The sequence below is a fragment of the Candoia aspera genome, chromosome 7, assembly GCF_035149785.1.
Source record: "Candoia aspera isolate rCanAsp1 chromosome 7, rCanAsp1.hap2, whole genome shotgun sequence".
In the NCBI taxonomy this organism is placed as follows: Eukaryota; Metazoa; Chordata; class Lepidosauria; order Squamata; family Boidae; genus Candoia; species Candoia aspera.
The window spans coordinates 74,981,268-74,998,870 of record NC_086159.1 but is presented as its reverse complement, the minus strand read 5'-3'; the positions used below and the strand labels follow the sequence as shown (position 1 = coordinate 74,998,870).

The 17,603-nt window shown below is 45.0% G+C and overlaps 2 protein-coding genes across 2 annotated transcripts in view; one reads left to right on the top strand and one right to left on the bottom strand.

The window, feature by feature from the left end:
• Positions 1–13,545, bottom strand: part of DHTKD1 (dehydrogenase E1 and transketolase domain containing 1) — a 39,023-nt gene extending 25,478 nt beyond the window's left edge. Inside the window, exons 1-7 of the mRNA XM_063308151.1 lie at positions 13,341–13,545; positions 11,456–11,611; positions 10,873–11,084; positions 8,257–8,451; positions 5,389–5,658; positions 3,857–4,028; positions 1,222–1,420 (exon numbers count right to left, since the gene is read on the bottom strand). Coding sequence (XP_063164221.1) covers positions 1,222–1,420; positions 3,857–4,028; positions 5,389–5,658; positions 8,257–8,451; positions 10,873–11,084; positions 11,456–11,611; positions 13,341–13,524 — 1,388 coding nt within the window. The 5' untranslated portion in view covers positions 13,525–13,545. The remainder of the gene's footprint in view (positions 1–1,221; positions 1,421–3,856; positions 4,029–5,388; positions 5,659–8,256; positions 8,452–10,872; positions 11,085–11,455; positions 11,612–13,340) is intronic.
• Positions 13,546–16,671: 3,126 nt separating this feature from the next.
• Positions 16,672–17,603, top strand: part of UPF2 (UPF2 regulator of nonsense mediated mRNA decay) — a 54,307-nt gene continuing 53,375 nt past the window's right edge. Inside the window, exon 1 of the mRNA XM_063308143.1 lies at positions 16,672–16,751. The gene's annotated coding sequence lies outside the window, so the exon portion shown is untranslated. The remainder of the gene's footprint in view (positions 16,752–17,603) is intronic.

The window sequence follows — 17,603 nt, the reverse complement described above, 5'->3', positions numbered from 1 at the left end:
TTGTCATGAGTGCCATTGCGCTGATGACTTTAGCTCAACGGCACTCATGACACTAGATTATGGCAAAGCTCCCTATTTTCAGTTGTTCTTGTTTGTACAGAACACTTACCATTTAATATATTTTAAAACTGCATGGTAATGTCTAAAACATCTCTAAGTCATGCATGTACTTAGGAAAAATAAAGCTCAACAAATAAAATTACAGTTAAACAGCAATGACACGAGAAAATAAAAAACTTCCTTTGAGTCAAGGTTGGTCTAATGGACACACTTTTGAGGTTTTCTCATAAACAGTATGGAAGCAGCTTCTCACTGCCTTTTTCCCAATGTTGTCTTGACTTCCCAGTGTAGCCTATGGGCCTGGGATTTCTCCTACCCAATTAAGAATTTAGTCCAAGGTCAGCTGGGTGCGGCCATCTGTTGTAGGCAACAGACCATTTTAGAGATTAAGCCCCCTTCAGAGAAGGCCCTCTTGGATTGTAGGAACAGAAAAAGCAAAATAATTACTCTGGTTCAAGCATGCTATTAAACTTGAGGGAGCTCAAGATTCTGTTCTTATAGCCAATTTCAATAAAAGTAGTTTTAGCCTTCCTGTGGAGTTGATTTTTCTTGGTCTGATCTACCTAGTGGGGCTGACAGTAATTCAGTTGCTGGCATTCTTGAAACTGCATCTTCTTCACCACTATCAATCTAGCTAAAGAGGACTCTAAGAATCATCTTTGGAAAAGGATCACTTTAATTTTTAGGCAGCTGCCAAAGAGCCTGAAAGGATTAGAAACATAATTTTCCTATCATTTTGAGGTAAGGAACTGGAGCGTGTGTTCTAGAGCAGTGTTTCTCAACCTTGGCAACTTTAAGATGCGAAGAGTTCAACTCCCAGAATTCCCCAGCCAGCAAAGTGGAGAAAAGTGCTTCAGATCCAGCACAGATGGGGACCTTCTTTCAAAGGATTTGTGCATTTCCTGGGCTTGCAAGGAAGCCATGTGGACTCAGGCGAACATGAATTATAGAGGCAAGGATTAGATGGCCTTGAAAGAGTTGGAATAGACCACTGAGACCATCAAATCTTACTTCCACTTCAATGCAGGAATTCAAATTACAGCATCCCCAACAGATGGGTGTTTACCTTCTGCCTGAACACATCTGGTAAAGATGAACCTGCCCCCACCCTGGGAACTGATTCCATTGTCAACAGCTGTTCTGGTTGCAATTAAGCCCTACCTGATTATTTTATACATGGTGGGGTTTGTAAAAGAAGGCTCATCGAGTTCATTGTGACCCCACTGCCGATAGCACAGTAAATCCACAATCACATCCTTCCGGAAATGTCGCTGGTACTCCACAGCCAGTCGGGCGGCTCTGATAACTTCTTCAGGGTCATCCCCATTCACATGGATAACAGCAGAGCCAACTATCTTACCTAAAAAGGGAGAGAGAGAATAGGGTGGAGTCATACAAAAGATGACTAAATGAAACAGAATTCTCTTGGAACATTTGGCCAGATAGACATCCATTTTTTGCTGCCTACTTGGAAGGTGAAAGGTCCCCTGTGCAAGCACCGAGTCATGTCTGACCCTTTGGGGGGATGCTGCTTTCGTGACACTTTCTTGGCAGACTATAGCGGGGTGGTTTGCCATTGCCTTCCCTAGTCGTCGCCTTCTCCAGCAAGCTTGGTGCTCATTTTACCGACCTCGGAAGGGTGGAAGGCTGAGTCGACCTGAGCGGGCTACTCAAGAATTCAGCTTCCACAAAAAACAGGGAGGTTGAGTAGGTGAGGATGGCTGCATTGTTAGGCAGAACAACAGGCATCAGATGGTGAGAGAAAAGAAGGAACAATTCATTGGATAGAGCTGTGCTCTAATCCTCCTAAGACTGCTGCTTTCAAACATGGAGGTGGACATAGACCCACTGCAGGTTTTGAAGTAAGATGTGGGAAGTACATCTCGTCCTTCATCAAAACATAAAATATCATGTGAACCAAACACTGAACAGGCTTGGATGATAATTTGATCAAATCACTTCAAATATATTAGGTAAAGATTATCTCAAATTGAGCTCAACTCCTGGGAAGTGACTACAAATACACCATCATAGTTTTATCAGCAACAGTCAAAAGAGATATGCCACTGCCTTCTTCTGTGATGTTTTTTCAACTGCCAACAGACCTGGAAGGTCCAAGTGGATTGCCACTGCCATCTTCTAGGTTGCTTTCTTTTAACTTCCCAATCTAGATTACAGATTCAGATTTCCTGAAGGTCTCCTTTAAATATGTTTGTCTATTTACTGTAAGGTTTTTGCAGTTCATCTCGTCTTAGGATGCAGGATTTTGGATCAGAGGTCTGGATCCTGAATCCATATAATTTTGCAAGTATACTGAAACAGGATAGCCACAGTCAAAGGGCACTATCCCCGCTATATAAATATTGAGTAAAATTTTTGAAATAACATTAGATTAGTACTGCATATAAAACTTATCAAAATCATTATTAAAATCAAGGTAATATTCAGTAATTAACAAAAGGTAGGCAATAGATGAAACATACGTCAAAGTAAACAATAACCAGAATTTCTATTTGATCTAAAAAGTCCTATCCTTATTTAACGAGTTAGGCAAGATCTAATATAAACCGCTGAGCTGTCGATCGGAAGGTCGGCGGTTCGAAACCGCGCGGCGGGGTGAGCTCCCGTTGCTCGTCCCAGCTTCTGCACACCAAGCAGTTCGAAAACATGCAAATGTGAGTAGATTAATTGGTACCGCTTCGGCGGGAAGGTAACGGCGTTCCGTGAGTCATACTGGCCACATGACCCGGAAGTGTCTATGACAACGCCGGCTCCAAGGCTTTGAAACGGAGATGAGCACCGCCCCCTAGAGTCGGACACGACTGGACTTTACGTCAAGGGAAACCTTTACCTTTACCTTTATACTAAGAGAAAGCTAAATTTTAGATGCCGTCTGAGTTCTTATGTAGAATTATAACCTGTGAATGGTTTCCAAGTTGAATTCAATTCTGTATCAGACGTATTTTTCAAATAGCGATTTTTGACAAAATTATTGTTAAATGTATGGATATTGCCACATTTTAATTTGCTGTCCTTCTAAAAAGAGAAGTATATGTGATTCCAAAAAACCCCATAAAATATCTTAGCAATTGTTATCATATACAGAGCCAACTCTGTCTGGTCTCTGAAAACACCGCACATTTCTTGTGTACAAAATTGTTGTACGCTGGGCAGAAATTGAGAAATTTCCCCCTCCCCTACAGAGAGGGTGGAAATGTAAAACCTCGCATGTGGGGGCATGACATAACGTAACACCTGTATCTTTCCCTGAATGCTCAAAGGAAGGTGGACTCTATATAACATTCTGATAGAGCTAACTCTGTGTACTTTGCAGGAATATAAGGTTTGGTGATGTTTAACAGAAAAACAGCTTGTAGGAAAAATAATTCCACCTTTAAGATTTGTTTCTTACTATACTAAATCACCTTTCTGAACTGCTGAGCTTTATAACATTGCCTCTAGATATGAAAGAATAATCCAACCCGATGACTGCATTTGCAACCTTTTTCAGAAAACAAATTATGTATTTTGGCCATCAGCACTGGCGTAATATGCCAGTTGCCAAGATAAAAGAGTAAAACATCTTGTACCAGTTTTCTCCAGGTGTGATATTCACAGTCTGTTTTATATTTGTCTTTCATGGGTATTCCCAATGTCGCACATCAATTATCCTGTTTAGGTTCTGCATCCATTTAACCGCACAGTCTTTAACTTGTTCAGTGTCTGAATCATATTTCAAATCTCTACATTCCTTAACATTTTTAAGCAACTATCCTCAGAATTCTGGGATACGTACCAATATCGCTACAGTACAAGGATGATCTTCCTCGCTCTGCTGGGGTGGTGTAGCCCAGTTGGTTATTAACAATGAGATGAATGCTTCCACCTATTCTAAAATGGGGCAGATTGGAAAGGGTAAATGTTTCTGGAACGATGCCTTGGCCAGAAAAAGAAGCATCTCCATGGACCTGTATCACAAGGAAAAATGGCATCAGTAACAAGACTGACTGGACCCTGCCTTCTTCCAAAGAGACACTCCTATACTCATGGGGGAAAACAGATATGTGGTACTGCTGTATTTACTTAAGGAGCTCAAAGTCAAAAGGGAAACTTCTCTGTATAATAGACCGGATGGGTAATCTGCTCACTCAGTTCCAAATGATCTGGAAATAATGGAGAACCCTTAACTTCACATATACACTGAGGGGTGAGGTGCAGATGTGAATTTAATGTGTGACAGCTGTGGAAAAAAAAAAAGAAATTCTGTGCAAGGGTATGGAAAGGGACTGAAAATAAAATGGCATCATTTTAATGCCCTTAGATAAATCTAAGGTATGTCTGCATTTGGAAGAGTGTGTAGAAATCTGGTCATCGCATTTGAAAAAGAATAAAATAGAGTTGGGAAAATACAGACAAAAAGCGATCAGAGGGGCTGAATAGATTTCTAATGAGAAAAGACTAGAACATTTGGGCTCCTTTAGTCTGGAAAAAAGATGAACGAGGGATGAAGAATGCAGACAAGTAGAGATCTCTGCCTCAAAATACTAGGAACAAAGGCATTTAATGAACCCTTGGAAGCAGCTTTAGGTCAGTGTTTCTCAACCTTGGCATGCTGGCTGGGGAATTCTGGGAGTTGAAGTCCACGCATCTTCAAGTTGCCAAGGTTGAGAAACACTGCTTTAAGCAAAAAAAAAAAAAAAAAGGATTTATTCACCCAGTACATAACAAACCAACTGGATTCGCTAATGCAAGATAGGGTAATGGTCATTAACTTGGGTGGCTTTAAAAGGAGACAGAAGAGTCCCAAGAAGGACAGTCCCATCATAGTCTGCTAATACCGAAGTTTCAAGGTTACCTCCACACTGGGGGCAGCACGCCTCTAAATGCCAGCTGCAGAAGAACAGCATGGAGAGAAGGATAGGTTTCCATTACCTGGAACTGCAGTTTGGAAATGGAGGGGGCCTATAGGCACTCTCACCCTTCTTTACAGTAGAAAGGCCACAGATAAAGCTTTCTAGTCTTCCAGAAGACTGAGATTACTTTCAAACTATTCTTAACCGTTTAAAACTTCTGGAGAAGCACAGTGATTAAAATAGCCTCCACTATTGTTTTACACGTTGATGGTCAGCAAAGCAGTATAATTCGTTTAATTCATCTGACATCCTTTGCTTAGTTTCTCATCTGAGAACAGAGAAGACCATGCTGAGTCTAGCTTTCGCAGTGTCTCTGTCTCATACACCTTCAGGGCAGTGCTTGGCTCAGGAGTTTAGTTCATTACCTCCCATCTAGCTGTCTATGCTCCCCATTTTCTGCTGATTCTCAAGATACCTGCAGGCAGACGACTTTATCTCCTGGCTGTGCAGAACTGGCTAGGGAGTAATCTCCATCCAGCAAAGATTGTTGTCTCCCTCGCGTTTTGCCAACGGCCACAGGGTTGATAGCTTCTAGATGGGAAGGATTCGGCAACAAGATGACATGGATCGGGCGGTGAGACCCAAAGTCCAGATCCACAGATGCCGTGAGGTGGGAGAGGACATCTCCAATTGCAAGCGAGTTCTCCGGGAATTCACTCAAGCCTTGCATTTTACGGAACATCAGCTTCCCAGAAAGGTAAGAAAATCACATGTAATCACTTTTGCAATTCTGAATAAAATTATTAATGCGACAAGTTCCAAACATCTGGTCAACCATCTGTTCCTTCCGTCCTTGAAGGTTCAGCTCTTGCTCTTTCTACCTCTGTCTGCTTTTTGAGGCATTGCTGTCTTTGCTTCTAAACTTCCTCTGTGACAGCTGGCATCTTTTCTAAGGACCGACGTATCATATCTGCATGGCTTCGCTGTAACTCTACCCTGTGAAAGCTGTAGCTATCACATGACCTGGCTTAATAGTGTTCACACTTACTGAACACTATCTCACATCATCATCATTATGCAATCTATTCCCAAATATGTACCGCAGGCTGTCCATAAACCATAACTTGCAAACCATAACACATGAAAGCACAGCTAAACAAGTTGTGACATGTTGACATGATGTTCAAAGCAGAACTAAGAAGCTGTGATTGGTCCCAAACATACATTTCAAAGCCAATGAGGGAAGCAGATCTAAATTCCAACTCCACTTCCTTTTCCCATGGAATTCTGGAAGCTCCAGAAAACTGAAGATGCTGAGTAAACTCTATGTTGGCATGAATCCTTTACAGATCATGTCACACCACTCAATAAGCTGCTCTCAAATATTTTGACCTTTGGGAGTGCAGCTCAGGGTAGAGTACATGCTTTACATAGCAAAGGCCATGGGGTGAAGTCCACACATCTTTTATTTGGCTTCTCCAAATAAAAAGGTGAAAAACTTCTGCAGGAGACTTGCAGAGTTGCTACCAGTCAGAGTAAGCAATATTGGGTTGGATTAGGAAATACTCTGACCTTGTAAAATGTTTTTCTAAGGTCCTATGATTCCAACCAAAAGCTAAGGTTTTGGAGAATTATTTCTAGTAGCCTAAATATGCTAACTCTAATAGTTAAACTAGAGTTTAGCTACCACATTACAAAGGCAATTTTGCTATATTTTTATTTAACCAGTAAGTGACGTAGAGCTCATTCACACACCATTCTTGGTATCTCCTGACACCGAGATTGCCTGTTTGTCATTGGTAGAGGATGTGCCCTCTATCTTGGGGCTAACCTGCCACTGAGGAAGATTGCAGCCAGATCAAAGTGATCCAGCAGGAAAGTCAGGTTTTCCTGGGGAAAACAGAACAAGAGCCAGTTTGGTCTAGAGGTTAAGGTTCCGGGCTAGAAGCCAGGAGGCCGTGAGTTCTAGTCCTGCCTTAGGCATGAAAGCCGGCTGGGTGACCTTGGGCCAGTCCCTCTCTCTCAGCCCAACTCATCTCACAGGGTTGCTGTTGTGGGGAAAATAGGAGGAGGAAGGAGTAATAGGGATGTTCCCTGCCTTGAGTTATTTATAAAAATAATATAGGTGGGATAGAAAACAAACAAACAAACAAACAAATAAGACTTCCTACAGGACTATTCTGCTTTGCACAGAGGAGCAGCCATTGCAGGACCACCCCACTCCCATCCAGCCACGAAGGTCTGTGCCTCCCCAGCTATTTCTGTTTTAGCTGCCAGAGGAATCAGATCCTCACTTAGCACCCCGCTTTTACTTTTGTTTTTGCTGTGGCGGGAATAGCGACCTCATGGAAATTATTCCACAAGATCTTTCATCTTGGGTTGGGAGTGCTGAGTGGAAAGGGAGAAGCCCACATAGTTGCTTCAAGGAGGACGTATGTCCTCTCCCACAGCAGGCACTGCTTCTTCCCAACCTGCAAGATCCCACCGCTGCACAGGAAGCATTGTGAGTTCACTTCTGTGCAGAGAGCAATTTGATTGGCCTTGCTGCGGAGGTGCAGTAAAAGGAGCACAGTTGCAGAGGGGTTTCAGAAAGGGCCACACTTTCTGCCCCTCTCAGGGATGGGGGAGGAAAGCACACTGCGGGGGACCCAGGGAAGAGCCCACAATCTTCCTACCAGGCCTTTGACTCTACCAGATATGAAAACACATGCCTGAGCTGTAGGCACTACTGGGTGACTTCTGCATACAATGCCAGAGAAGAGATTACAGGTAGTCCTCACTTAACCACAATAGGGACAGGAAAACAGGTGGTTAAGCGGTGCGGTTGTTAAGTGAGTCACCATGTGACCAGAACCGATTTTATGACCATTTTTATGATGCTCGTTAAGCAAATCACGAGTCATTAAGCAAATCCAGCTTCCCCAATGGACGTTTTTTGCTAGAAACTGACAAAAAAACTCACAAATCGCAACCATGTGACTGCAGGACACTGCAACTGGTCATAACGTGACCCCGCTGCCAAGTGCCCAAATTGCGATCATGTGACTGTGGGGTGCAACATTTTGCGACAGTCATAAGCGTGAGCGCAGGTCGTAAAGCATTTTTTCTAAGGCCGTTATAACTTCAGACTGTCGTTAAACAAAAGGTCGTTAAGCAAGAACTACCTGTATTAGGGGTGAAATATTTGTCAGATGAGATTTTGATGGCCAAAATCAGCTCCAAAGGCCTCTAAGGGAATAATCATGCCAACGCGATTATGGTACATGCAGCTTTTGCTTCCAGCTATCATTCCATATCAAAATTAGCTGTCCTGGAGGACATTTTTTTAAAACCCATTCCTTACCTCAGGCGGAAAGTGAAGAAGACCTGTGAGAAGATTAAGTCTGCCTCGATGAGGCATGCCAAGGATGATGTCTGTCACCCCGCTATATGAGCACATCTTTAACAGTTCGTGAAAGAACCCCATCATGCTCTCTGCCCCTTCGCCGCCATAGCGTTTCACTGTGGCAAACTTGGTGGCTAAGAAATGATCAAATTCCTGTGAAACATAAAATGTTGGAGTTATTTACTCAACTTGCTTCACTACTGGCTACCAAAGCCTCTAATGTAGCATCAGATCTGCATAAGGAATAACCACAGTGAACTCTAAGCGAAGTTACCCTTAGCCAGGATACACCATCCTAGGTCAAAACCAAGTTTCCAAACAGGGTGGATAATCTTGATGACTGCCAATAAAAGCCATTCAAAATGAACCATAAAAGGGAAAGGGGAATTTGTGCTGGAAGACAGAGAAAGACATACTCAGATCCAGAATAAATGACCACAGCAGTTAAGGTTTGCAAAACCTTTTCATCATGAACTGTTTTGAATGCAAAATATCTCCTGTCAAGTTCAAAACAGTTGTGCCACACTCAAAATGGGCTGTTTAGATCATTCTGCAAGTGTTTTGAGCCAAAAACAACCATTTCAAACTTGAGACAACCGTTTCAGAGGATTGGCACACACCTAATAATGTAATAATGTACTTTTAGTAATTGTTTAATCACAATTAAGAGATCCTTATTTTCTGTATCCATTAGGCCACGGCTATATGAGTATGTTCTGAAAAAACGGCGCACAAAATGTTTTACTGCTTATCTCTTAAATACTAACTTTGTCCTAACAGCCAGGAACCACGCTGAGACAAGGAGTAGGTCTCTAGTGTTTTATTACTGCTACATAACAGAGAATCCTAACAAACTGAAGAAGCATGGGAAAACCCAGACAGATAAACCCCAAAGACTAAGGTGGGCCCGATCTGTGTCTCTTTGAATGGCCACCTAATTCCTCAGTACTACGCATGCGCTTTATAGCCTGGATGGGAGCCCCCTGCTCGCCATCCTCACTCATGACAAACATAAACATCTGCAGATCTAAGTTCAGTTGACTGGTTGAATTAAAGAATTCTGCCAAAAATTCACTGTTTACAGGTAGTCCTTGCTTAATGATCACAATTGGGACCGGAATTTTGGTTGCTAAGCGAAGCTGTCATTAAGTGAATCTGACCCAATTTTATGACCTTTTTTGCAGCAGTTGTTAAGGAAACCAGGAGGTGGTTATGCGACTTACCTGGTTCCCCACTGATTTTGCTTGCCAGAAGCCAGCCAGGAAGGTCAAAAATGGCAAACACACATGACCACGGGATGCTGCAACAGTCATAAATGCAAACCAGTTGCCAAACACCCAGATCGTGATCATGGGACTGCAGGGATGCTGCAATGGTTGTAAGTGTGAGGACTGGTCATAAGTTGGTTTTTCAGCACCACTGTAACTCTGAACTGCCACTAAATGAATGGTCATTAAGTGAGTGTGATCTCATGGATAACAACCCTATAACAAATGCCTATTTCACTAGAACTCTTGCTCTTCCTTAATTTGGCTGTCCTTTTTCACCCCCAACAATGGCAGAGGGACAGCCAATACAGAAATGGAAACAGTTCTTTTACTTGTTCCCCAAGATGTAGTATTCACTGTTAAAAATGCATATGTACAGCCTATTCAGCTGTCTTCAGTCCAAAGGGATTAGAAAAAAATAAATAATAAAAAATAAAAATAGGATAGAAAAGAATGCAGTCTAGGAGTATTTAAGGAACATGCATGCACAGCTCACCACCTTGACTCCCCCCCCACTTTAAGTTTAATCCTATGCATTTACATGGTGTTTCACATTTGTACTAGTCTGGTTACAGATAACAAATGTTATCAATAAGACAGCCAACCTTAGCATCTTCTGTAGAAACCAGATGTTTTGCAAAAATGGACCAACGTCCTCAATTCCTCCTGGTTACGGAGATATTTATTCATTGGACTTTGCACTCTGTTCACTCATTCACCAATGTGGGCAGTATGAATACACAGTGGGCTAATCTGAACCTCAAACAAACTTTTAGGGCTTATCTTTTGTATTTCTGTAATAAGACTGGGATCAGAATGGACTATTTACCTTGCTCTATAAACACAAGGACTTTTTTTTCCTTCCTAGACTCATCTATGCAATTTGAGTAATGGATATTTTCTCTTTCAATTAGGCTCCAAAGTCAAAGCAAATCACTCCCTTGAAAACGCTTTACTATCTCTATTAGCACGTAGTTGAATGCATACAAATTTGCAAATCAGGGGAGGACAGACACGAGCACCAGCACACTTTTAAAACACTGCCTCCAACAAGAAAGTGCATTCGCCACAGACAGACATATTCTACAAATCAGATTATCTTCATATTCTAATTCACCAAATAATGCTGTCAATTAGAATTCAGTCAAGGGGAAAAAAAATCCCTTCACAATATCAGATGTATTTAGTATTTCAATCATATAGCTGAACAACCATCCATTTTTATGAATTAGCTTCGGTTTTGCTTCTTTATTCTGTAAAGATAATGATTTTCTTGCCCGTGTATGCAGATATGTATACAATGCACCTGAGATTCTAGCATGAGCTTGGACAAATACTTTTTCTCTTCAGTAGTAAAAGCTTCTTGTTTCAGTTCCTCAAACCGTTTAGCAATCCATTCCTTTTCTTCCATGCTTGACAGCTGGCTAGTCTCTATAGAAATATGTCCACAGAAGATATGTTCCAGGTAAGATAGGACATCTTCAAGAGAGGCTTCATCCTTTCCCATGTTCAAAAGCCCTGAAATGAAAAGAATGGGATAATAGGGTGCCTCTGTCCAGGAACCATCCAAGATTCCAACAATAACACAGATGTTCTCCTTGCAAAACAAAACTTTCAGTTGAGTTTGACTGTTGTGGATTCTATGGGCCTATTCTTAGCAACAATATGGAATATAGTTTGCTATTACCTTGTTTTGGGATTTGTTTTGACTTCCCAGTCTAGTTTTCAGCTTTAGGATTTGCTGGTGAATTTTCATCCACGTATTACTCAGGACCAATACTGCTTAACTGCTGCATTCTACGATCTTCAACCACTGAGGTAAGAGCTATTTCTGAACTGACATGAATTGGATACAACTGTAAAAAGACCCACCTAGTTATTATTATTACCTGCTGTATTGAAAGGCCCTTGTAAGGTTTCCGTCAGGACCTGAATTTCAGGCACCGCATCCATCACAGCCTGGCCAGTAAACAGTGGATTGATTTTGGCAGCTTTGTGCCCATGTTCATGATATGCAGTCACTAAGCGAACTAGTCCATGGTCAGCTATAAATTAAGAGAACAAGTATAATTTTAGCTAGTTTCCAAATCATTACATATGGTGAGAAAGTGTAGGAGGAATCCAAGTTTCTTCCATAGGTCTGATGTAAGTAAAAATATAGTAGCATGTATAGTCAGTGATAATTTGTGTTGAAAACTTGAGGGGTGAAATCCCAATCCTAGAAGAGAGAGATCCAAGGATTCCCAGGGAATCTGAACCAGGCCTGGTTTCTCATTTACTTCAGTGAAAGATGCAACTCTATAGATTCAAAGACATAAATCCAAGACTTGCTGGAAAAACAAGCTGGAAGTCTCGCAACACAGTAAGGTTTTCTGAACACTCTGGATGTTGGCATCATCTTATCCATGTCAATCTATTAATGATATTCTACACCAAACGTCCAGACAAGATTCCACTAAAGTTCCATTAATCCCCGCACAAACAAAATGCTCACCTGAGATTAACACAACCCTCCCTGTGAGCAAAGAGTTTTGAAGGGTTCTTCGCAAATTAGTCTCAGACGAAGACCTGCTCTATATTGCCCCAGAGTTCTAAAAATGATGGACCAGGACTTATCGTTGGGCTTTTTGGTGGCCCGCATCATAGCGGGACCACTGTAATCTAGCACATCACGTAAGTGGACCTGGTTAAAAGCTGCTTGATTCCACCCCTATACTATTTATTTCATTATATCGACAAGCCATATTTGGGTATTATGTGTCAGATGTATTAGTAACCTTGTAGCTTTTTATGCCTACAGTGTTCTGCCTGGGTTTGATTAATACCCAGTGCTATTAGCTGTGGGTGTCCAGGACAAGGGAGGAGGGAGGTGGAAGGAGAAAAAAGATTGTGTTTAGAGCAGTGTTTCTCAACCTCGGCAACTTTAAGGGGTGTGGACTTCAACTCCCAGAATTCCCCAGCCAGCATGGCTGGCTGGGGAATTCTGGGAGTTGAAGTCCACACCCCTTAAAGTTGCCGAGGTTGAGAAACACTGCTTTAGGGGGAAGCTGGATTTAATCCTGACTTCATCCTAATAACATTTAGCAGAAAGGTAGAAAATGGCTTTTTACACCACAGCAGAAACCGTGGGATAACCACGAAGAGGCAGTTCTTGCTGAAGGCACAAAAATCCCAGGCAGGCTTGCTCAAGAGTTAAGAAGCCAACCATTTCCCTTTATTCTCGTTTTAAGACTGGCGTAGCACTAGCTTTGATATTCTAGAGGTGATGGATTCGTCCCTGGGGGAGCTGGGGGTGTTGACGACCGACAGGAAGCTCTGGCGTGGGCTGGTCCATGAAGTCACCAAGAGTCGGAAGTGACTAGACGAATAAACTAGCTTGTCCCATTCTTGGCAGCAGGAGGAAAGCAGATCCAGCGTGAGAGAAGCCACTTGACCACCGATCTGCCGGGACTCTGTGCGTGCTCAAGCCACTGTCACCAACATGCATCTGAAGCTCGACTTTATATAAGATGGATTTTTTTTTTTTTAAAAAAAGGCAACTCTGCACAGAAGGCTTCACGGAAGGCTTTTGGGATTTCTAGGTACCTCTCATGGAAAACAAACTAGCAACTCTCCCATCATCAGCAATTTGGGAATTATTGCACGGACCCCCGTGCTCCCCCCCCCCCGGGGTGCATGCAAGCTCCCCCCGCGATGGAAGGAGCAGCGAAGCCGCCTCCCACCCACGCGGCTTCCCCATCCCCGCGCAGCTGCACCGCCCGGGCTCCAGCCGACCTGCTCGCCGCGAGGGCGCCGCTCGCTCCGCGCCGTCGCCCCTCTCCTCCGCCTTGCGGCTCGGCTTATACCCGTAGACGCCGCGCTCGGTGTGGTACCCGCGCCGCGGGGACCGGGCGAGCAGCGGCCTCTGCCACCCGAAGCGAGCCCCGCCGCGCAGCCAAGCCAGCGAGCGCGCTGCCATCGCGGCAATCCCGCTCGGCTGATCGCGGGCCAAAAGCGGGGCTCAGCCTCCGACGACGCCCCCAGCGCTGATTGGGCGAACCGGAGAGGGAGGAGGAAAGGACCCGCCCACGGGGAGGGGGGGCTCTGGATTTTTAGGAACAGTCCGAGCAAAAGAAGCTGCAAGTTGGGTTGTGGTTGACAGCGGAGCTTTGCAAACCGCGTGGATATGAAAGCCATGCCCTCCAACACGTGTTTTCTTCTGCATATTTTGCTATTTCCAATGGAAGGGAACATATATAGCTCAGGGTTGGGCTGTGAAGCCCTTGGGGCTCTCTGAGCTTGGTGGTTTGATTACAGACGTCCCATTACCTGACTAGGTAACAGCATCAGTGCGAAGGAGGGTGGGGTTTCTTAGTAGGGTAATGAAAGCAAACCACCAGGCTCCGAGGGGACCAAGGACTCCATGTTTTGCTATTTATTGCATTTGCATCCCAGCTTTGCTCTGGTTGCTCCAGGGGCTTACATAAAGGGGGTCTCTTCTAATGTTACCCCACAACCTGCATCCAGCTGAGCAGGGAGAGGGAGTCTGTATCTAAGCTACCCTTGAGCTTCTATGGGGGGGGAGCTGGACCAAGAATCTGGGTGTTCTTCATCCAAGCAATGCCTTCCTGGTTACAACACCATCTTCTAGAAAGCATCTCTTTGTGGCTTCTTCACTTGTACTTTCATTTAATTTCCAGCAGCTGGGTTTGATATTTACAATTTCAGGCCCAACCCAACCATAATTGCTGATGGCAGCTCTGTCCCCAAATACACTTGGACAACACTAACGGGATGTGGACCCCAAAATCAGGCACAGCTTTCCACTCATCCTTCTCTGTAAACACATGACCACCATTTCATCCTACTTTTAGCCATTGAATATTTCCGGTTGTGATTCTCCATCTGTAAAATGGAAGAAATTGTGGACTGTCAAAGAAGTCTCTTGCATAACATGATCAGACTAATAGTATTTTCAAGTTCTTTACACATGCGTTAACAACGGCTAACATTCGTACCCAATTTAGCCATGTTGATTGAGAATTCTTGGACTTATTTATTTATTTTATTTAGTTATTTTCTATCCCACCTTTATTATTTTTATAAATAACTCAAGGCAGAGAACATACCAAATACTCCTTCCTCCTCCTATGTTCCCCACAACAACAACCCTGTGAGGTGGGCTGGGCTGAGAGAGAGGGACTGGCCCAAGGTCACCCAGCTGGCTTTCATGCCTAAGGCGGGACTAGAACTCACAGACTCCTGGTTTCTAGCCCAGCACCTTAGCCACTAGACCAAACTGGCTCAAACTTAGACTCAGATAATGTAAATTAATTAGCTGCAATTAACTAAGCCATCTTCCAGCTGTTCACATGTCTCCAACCTCAGTAAGGCTGCTATGGATTTTTGTATATTTTTGCAGGAATTCTCAGCCACACTATTCTTCCAACTGGAAGATGGCTTAGTTAATTGCACCCATTTCTGTTTTCATGCTTCTGCTAAAAGGGGTAGAAAAAGAGAAAAACCAAGGAACATATAGTGTGCCTAGGCCTACCAGATTCTGGGTCTAAAAATCCAGAGAACTATTTGAAGGCAGCAAAGATGTATGGGTAGCCCCCTTTGCGACCATCTACAGTCATTCGGATTTTGCAGCTAATTAATTTACATTCTCATGATATTACTGGTACCAATTAAATTGAATTGAATACCATAAACAGCTGAGCCCACTACCTGACAGAATACTTCATTTAATTAAGCTTTTTAAGGCCATGTTGCCAGTGAGTTTTGCACATCAAGTTTTCCAGTTTCTGGGGCGGGTGGGGTGGCAGCCTCAAAGACTAGTGTATCTCAGAGGCTCTGAAAACCTGGCTTTGGTCCCAGGCCTCAAGTTGATGTATTATTGTTTCTCTCTGTCTTCCCATGTCTTGTTTTTGTTCCTTGTATGATTATTTCAGTCTGGGCTGTCTGTCTGGTTTAGTGTTTTTATGGTTTTTCCTGGTTTGCACACTACTCAGAGTCCATTGGAGTTGGGCGACTTTTCAATTCAAATAAAAAAAATAAAAACTAGAAGTAGAGACCTGGCGAAGAAGTTGAACACGTATCAGAAGTACAAGCCAGTTCTACTTTGAGACAAATGTTTATGCACTAACTGCACCTATATCTTACCTTTAATAACACCCACATTTCTCATTTCTGCCTTCATAGTTTATTTGATGAATGTACCACCCACCTGTTGTAACAGGAAGGCTTTCTTACAGCAATAAAAACATGTATACACAAGCACAATTCCTAGTGGGTTTCACTAAAACCAAGACAAGGGAGCAACTACATACTCTGCCTGATCCTTTTGCAGAAGTAGTAGATTCCTCTAAGCCTGCTGAACTCCATGAACATATAAACTTTGGTTCAGCTAAGATATAAAGTTAAGACCAGCCAGCTCATTCATTCATTCATTCAGATAAATGGTTTTGGAACCATGCAAACAAAAAAACACCCATCAGGGGAAGGTCAAATTGTTTTCCAAACTTTATATAGTTAAACCCTAAAAATGCATGTTGCTTGAGTCTCTAATTAGGGTCGGGAGTAAATTTTGTTTTAAAGATCTCTTACTTTGACAAGCATGAATAAGCTTAAGGCTACACATTCATTTCCCCCCTCTCTGAAAGACTTGGGAGCAGAGCAGCGATTAAATTCTTGCCACTGCCTTCTAATATTCTCAGATGGGCACGCACCCTACGCCTTCTTATCCTATCAGCAAATTGGAAGGAAATTGAACTGCTTTCAAAAGCTGGAGTTTGGAGGGTTAGCTCCACCCCCACAGGACAGCCACGCCTCCTCGGCCACTTCCGCCTCCCCTGGTAACCAAAGCACGGGGTTGCCCTGCTCTCTCTCCGCCTTCAGGACCCACGCGAGCGATGGCTGTCCCAAGCAGTGCCTGACAGATCTGCAGCCACGGTCCTAACCACCCGCCGCGGGGGAGGTTCCCGCTCCTTCTAGCGGAGTGCCGAACGCTGCTCTTTTCCTGCCTCTTCCCCTCTGAAGGCTGGGGGCTCGAGGCGGAGGCTGGGGCGGCCGGGGTGCGAGGAGGCGTCCTCCGGGGCAGCCTAGGGGGCGGGGTCCTCGCCCTGGAAGAAAGTGAGGGGGGAGAGAAGAGCCTGACGGAGCTAGAGCTGCAGAAGCTGGAACCGATGTTTACGGCGGGCCGAGGTAACCGCCCCCTCGGCTTCCTCCGCTCTTTCTCCCCCGTCGGGAGCGGGGCCTGGGCAGGAGCGGGCGGAGAGATTGGGGGGCGGGGGAGGGGCCTGGGGGCGCTGGGCGGCGGTGGCGGCGGGCTGGAGGGCCTGGCCGCCCCGGGAGAGCCGGAGGAGCGCGGGGACGGACGGGCAGGCGGGCAGACCCCGCTTCGCCACCCCCTTCCGCCGCGAACGCGCCGGGGGTGGCTTTGGCCCGGCCGCGCTCTCCCCCTCAGGCGGCCTACCTCGCAGGGGCGTTGTCGCGGGGAGGCAGGAGTTGAGGCGCCCCTCCCCCCGCTTTGAGCTGCTCGAGGGGGCGTCGACCCCCCCCGCCGGCCCCCGTGCAACGCGACGAGAGGGGGCGAGTGGGGGGAGGGTCGCTGGCAGGCCGGCGTGGTTGGGGAGGGGTCGCTGGAGCCGCAGGGCCGGCGGGGGTGCTGGCCCCGCTTCCCCCTCCTCCTCCTCCTCCTCCTCCTGAATTGAGCGCGAGGAGAGAGGAGGGGGCTGTCTTCTGCTCCACAGGGGTCGGGCTGGGCGGCCTGGGGGAGCTCGGCCGGGGCTGGGCCGTTCGTGTAGCTTCGGCTGGTCTGGAAGGGCTGCCGGGGAAGACCCGCGTTTCGTGGGGGAAGGCAGCGTCTCTGTCGAAGGCGGTGAGAGAGAGGAGAGGCGTTCAGGTCGGCGGATCTGAGGGAGTACCGGAAGCTCGTTTTGGGGAGCCCAAGGGCTCTGCTTGGCTGGTTTTCTTCCGTTCGTTTGTTTTGGGCCGGTCTTCCTGTAGCCTGTACTTCTTGGGGCCTTTCAACAGTTTGTGGCTTTTGTGTTCGTT